Source organism: Phaseolus vulgaris, chromosome 2, assembly GCF_000499845.2.
Source record: "Phaseolus vulgaris cultivar G19833 chromosome 2, P. vulgaris v2.0, whole genome shotgun sequence".
Taxonomy (NCBI): Eukaryota; Viridiplantae; Streptophyta; class Magnoliopsida; order Fabales; family Fabaceae; genus Phaseolus; species Phaseolus vulgaris.
This window is the reverse complement of record NC_023758.2, coordinates 10872720-10878513: the sequence shown is the minus strand read 5'-3', so window position 1 is coordinate 10878513 and position 5794 is coordinate 10872720. Positions and strand designations below refer to the sequence as shown.

The 5794-nt window shown below is 27.2% G+C and overlaps 1 protein-coding gene across 1 annotated transcript; it reads right to left on the bottom strand.

The window, feature by feature from the left end:
* Nucleotides 1–1234: 1234 nt before the first annotated feature.
* On the bottom strand, nucleotides 1235–4614 carry LOC137810642 (WAT1-related protein At5g40210-like). The gene is made up of 7 exons (XM_068612025.1): nucleotides 4337–4614; nucleotides 4144–4209; nucleotides 2432–2545; nucleotides 2099–2333; nucleotides 1799–1957; nucleotides 1575–1726; nucleotides 1235–1489 (listed from the first exon to the last, which is right to left on the bottom strand). Exons 1-7 carry the CDS (start codon nucleotides 4513–4515, stop codon nucleotides 1333–1335), a joined length of 1062 nt encoding a protein of 353 aa, XP_068468126.1. The 5' UTR covers nucleotides 4516–4614; the 3' UTR covers nucleotides 1235–1332.
* Nucleotides 4615–5794: the final 1180 nt, after the last annotated feature.

The window sequence follows — 5794 nt, the reverse complement described above, 5'->3', positions numbered from 1 at the left end:
AATTTTAAAATTATGGCATTTTATGTTCTTTAAGCCAGATTCCTAAAATTGTTGTCTTTGTTATGTTTAAACAACACTTTTATATTTGTGGTCTATTTTAGCGTGACTTAAAGTAATATTTGTTGTAGTGAGTGACATAGATGAATCATTGTTTGAATGTATGTATGATGTCATAGATGTAAGATGATACATGAATCATTGTTTGAAAGTGTGTATTAAGTATAAATGCATACATTTAACTAAGATATTATCCTAACTTCACTGAGTATATAAATAATATAAATTAAGACCTCAAGTGGTGGGAGACTAATTGATCCTATGAGATCCATAAAATGTCAATTTTAATTTTAGGCTCACTTACATAATGAATAGTTCAATCTAGTGCAGATTTGTAAATATTTATATTTATAGTATACATATTCGTTCTTGATAAAAAAAAAATCAAAGATGATAGTGAGAAGTTGATTGAGAGTTTATTACATAATTCATGTATCTAAATATTGAATTTCTTAAACTTATTCTAATATATAAAGCCAAAATTTGCATACTTAAAATGTTTAGAACGAGTGATGTGTTAGTTTTTTTTTTATAAAATATATTTAATAAGAATCTTTTAAAAAGTGTCACTTGAGTCCCTATTATATATATTCATTTGATATTTATATTTGTGGATTAGATGATGAAATGTATTATAGTGATATGCGTCTGTGTTTAATAATTTTTCTTTTTCTATTTTTTATATTGTTCCATGCTTAGTAAATAAATATATGGGACTGCAAGTTTATAAGCTGAACCAGAAAGAAATTAGAATTATATTTTACTATTCATGAATGTATATATAAATAATTAGTTACAATAAAATTATTAAATAAAAAATAATTTTTAGAGAACTAATATAATTATATTGATAAAATTATATAGTATTTTAAAGAATAAACAAATTAATAGTATCTAAATTAGTTTTTATTATTCATAAATAAGTTTTGAATTAGATCTAATTAGATATCAATATCTTAAATACCAACTTCAGAATCTAAATAGTTGGTAGCTAAAACTTAAGTAACTAATTAGATATTAATTTAGAAATTATTTATTAATAATTTAAACTAATTTAGATACCAATAATTTAAAGTGTGATTTAGTTTGATGAGGTCACAATAATTGAAAAAAGAAAAATTTAATTAGGTTTGTTGGTCAAATCAGATATTTCTATACAGATTAGGACAGTTCAAAGTTTTAAAGAAGATTTATAATAAATAAATAAATCTATATGTTTTTAATAGTTGAATCCAGAGACTATATTTCCATTCCTAATAATCAGAATATGTGAAGCTATACATGTATACTTTTGGTGTACAACAGAGGAGCTGAAGAGGAGGAAGTAACAAGATCACGGTTCTCGTTATTCTCATTTCCCACCTTATCGTCTTCAGCATGTGCCCACATCATCGAATAAAATCCAATACCTATTGTACCAGCTCCAATCACACTGCACCAAAAATTATACCCAGTGTTAACATATTTCACCAAAATCGTTTCTCACAAAATTTGTGTCCTTAGTTAGATGTATTTACCTTCCAAGGTAAAGGTTCTCTCCCAGAAATATTACCCCCATGCCAAGTGCAATCACCATTCCCAAAGGGTTAAACATAGCTACATAAACTGGTCCCTTCTTTCGACATCCCCATGTACACACAACACTCCTCGTTGATACAACAAATATGGCCTACAAATATACATATCATCATCATCACAGAACTAAGGAAAATAATGTGTTGATAAAAAGGTTTATACTTACTGAATAGAATACAGCTATGAACTCTTTATGAGATGTGAGTATCCAAGCTTTAGGGTTTCCCTCTGCAAAGAGAGCAACTATGGCAGATAGGATCACCACCATGCTGCAACAAATGCTTGTTATCACTAACTCTTCAGGATACTCCTTGACAGCCGAAGTCTGCAGTGTTGGAAAAAGTTATATGACTTTTACATGTTTCGGAATATTAATTTTTGGGGAAAATATTTTATAAGATAAACTAAACATTAAACTGCAAAAACTGTTGTGTACATGTCCAGAATGGTTTGTTTGATTAAGTACCTGAACAATAAGCAAAACTGAAATGCACAGACTAGCAGTTGCAAGAAGAAAACCACCAATGATCCAATTTGATTGCACTGAAAGGTAAGTTTCCTTTCCACCAAATACAACATTTAAACTGAAATTCAATGGCGTTCCTTTATATAGAGTCACTATGAATGCCCCAGCAATGGAGATCACTGTGCCAATAACTTTTGCTTGGCAGCTTTGCTGTTTCAGATTCAGATTTTCCATCCTGAGAGTGCACAGCACAGGGATCAAAGAAGAATAGATAAGTAAAAATTGTTAACTTGTGCAATAATTGTGGTAAGGGGAAGAGGACAGAGAAAGAACCTTGAAATAAGGGCAAATATGAAGGTGAAAGCAGGAACAAGGTCCACCATTGCAGAGCATAGTGTGGGAGAGCTGTATGAGATTCCAGTGTACATCAACGTCTGCACTACAGTGCTGCACTACCTTAAGGTCATCATCCAACTAATCAAACAAAATAACTTTTCAAGTGACTTGTTCTATTAATTAGAATTGAAGTTTCATCTCAATCATTGACCAAATAAAAGTTTACATTAAATCAACATAGAAAAATGAGTAGTTTGTTTGAAAAACATGTATGTTTCACCCGTTAAAACTACAATAAAATTATTAAATAAAATTAATTTTAAAGATCAAAATAATTACTTATTAACTAATTTATAGATATTTTATAAACTAAAAAATTATTGATATTTAAAATGATTTTTATTATTAATAAAAATTTATAAAATAGTTTCTAAATTGGTATCTAACTATTAGCTACTAAAGTTTTATCTACTAACTACTTATGTTATAAATTAGTTTTTATTAGCCTTTTATAGACTAATTTGAAATCTAAAATATTAGTAGCTAAAACTTTGGTAGTTATTTAGATACCAATTTAGAAATCATTTTATAATATTTTATTAATAATAGAAATCACATTAAATATCAATAACTTTTTAGTCTCTAAATTAGTATATAATTTAGTCAATATAATGACTAATTATTTTTTATCTCTAAATTTGATTACTATTTAATGATTTTCTTGTAGTGTCAACCATAGAGAAATAAAAAGAAAGTAATTTTAAGTAAACATAGACCTATTAAATTATTTTTATATATTTTTATTTAACTCTATTTTTTTTATAAAACTTCATGTTAAGCATCATTATAGAATTTTACATTTTAGCTAGAGTGACACTCCAGGATTCAACAATCATCTGTCATTCATCTTATCTTTCATCTACTTTTACTCTAATAATTTATTTTCACTCAAATCTTAGTTTTCCAATGTACCAAAAAAAGCACTAATCAACATTATATAATCAAATTTCTCATGTCAAATTGTTTATTATTATTGTTCCAACCTTAAATCAGATTAAATAATATCGTGTCAATCACCACATTTGAGATATTGTACGTTTTGAAGTTCGAAACTCCATCATGAATAAACCCTCCAGTTGAAGTCTAAGGGTAAGGGGGACAATGGTTCATCTTTTGAACAAATATTTCATTCTCCACATATCTAAGGTATTGTCTACTTGCAGCTTGAAACTTCATTATGGTTTTCTGTGAAAAAAATGTCTTAAAAAATTAAGGTAAAAAATATATTTGAATTGGTATTGACTCTTAAACAATAAAGGATTATTGAGCATATACCATAACAATATTATATCAATGGACTTGAGGTTGAAACATTAACGTCGTTGATGAAAATTTGATAAGTAATTCCAAAGACAAACCATCATTATCCTTATACTTCAACTGAGACGTTGTTTTGTAGCCATTATTGTTTAGGACTTAGAACTAAAAATAATTTAAATACATTTTCTTTCTTCATCCTTCCAATACGTTTTTCAAAAATAAAATCACTATAAAATTTTAAATTCTAAAATAAACCATACCATAAAATGAGTCTAATGATATTATTTCAAATTTCGACAACAAAGTGTGAAATTCATCATATCTCATACTTAGTACAAATATATATTTAGTTAAGTATGTGAATTTAGTGCTTTTTGTCATGTTCATACCTGAGGCAGCTAATAGTAAACATTTTACAGAGAATTGATCTTGGGATTGGAGGAGGAGTTCTCTTCCTGTGATTTTTGAAGAGCCAAGAACAAAATATCAATCAGAAGAAATAGTGAAATACCAACCTATATACAACTATAACAGTGTAAAAGAAAGTTAAGATTTTTCAGTTGAAGCAGATACACAGCACACCTGTGGTAGAAGAAGGTTGATGGTACAAGGACAAAGAGAGCCAAGAAGTTTGAATACACAATGAAGACAAAATTACTCATTCCATTGGTGTTTGCTTCTTTGATTAGAGTGTTCAACCCCACTTCCAAGAACTGAGTTGCAATCATTGCTGCTGTTACCCCTAATCCTACACCCACCATTTTCTCTCTGCCTTTCCTCTGATATTCTTCTTCACTTCTCACTTCTCATACACTCATTTGCTTTATTTACATTTATAATGGTTTTGACGATGAGCACTTCAACACCAATCATCATTTTTCTCACCAACCTTTCCCTCTCTTATTCTCCCCTTCACGTAAACGTAACTGGTTTTGTTACTTTTGATAATACATTTTGATGCTTACACATTTTAAATTGAATTTCATTCCTCCACGTTTCCATTAATATAGAAGAGGGGGTGCAATTATTTGACGCTAACATCATAGTCGATAATAATGGAAAAAACAAACTCTTTATGCATAGTGTAAAATGTATTTAATTTTAAACTTAAATCATTTTTAGGTCCCAATGCATAGTTATTTTTATTTTGAATGTATGATAAGTACTTTTTTCACTGTAGTTAAACACTTTAGTTGAAGAATCATTCAGTACATGCGTCAGTTCTGTTGTGTCCTCTGTTGTGTCCTTTAAATTCAAACAAATGCATATAATTTAGAATATTGAAGAATAGTATGTGTTAAGAATTTTGTGATATCTATATTAACATATTATATTTTCATGGCAAAAATATTTTAATGGGTAAAGATACAAAAAAAAAAAGAGGAATGACTTAAAAAGATATATAAAAATATTAATTTTTATTTTGAGTTTGTAATAAATTATTTTTTCGAAAATTGAGTATCAACTAAATTATAAAATTTTAATTTGGAAAAATTACCTGGAATTAATTAAAAGGCTCAATGTAATATTTTTCAAATCAAAATTCATTTATAATTTAGTTAGTACTCAATTTTGAAAAAATGATTTATTATAAACTCAAAATAAAAGTTAATAAAATATTAAGGACTTGAAATTTATTTAATCCATTACATGTAATAAGCTTTAAAGTTGAGAAAGGATGACAAGTCATTATAAGAAAAACAATAGTTTATCTTGGTAAAAGACGGAAGCAAAATAAAGAAAACTAAAATAACTGTTGTTTATGCGTCGAAAACAAGTTAACGAAAAGAAGTGTAGAAGCAAAGTAAAAAACAAATTAACGAAAAAAAGTGTAGAAGCAAAGTAAATTTGTATAGAGCAAATTGGTAATCGATACAAGTGCTCTTTTAATATATATATATATATATATTATATATATATTATATATATATATTAAATAAATAATTTGTTAAAAAATATATATATATCCAGTAATAATTTTTTAATGAGAATTTAATTATTTTGAAAAATCTAAATATTACTAATTAGAACAAATACTTA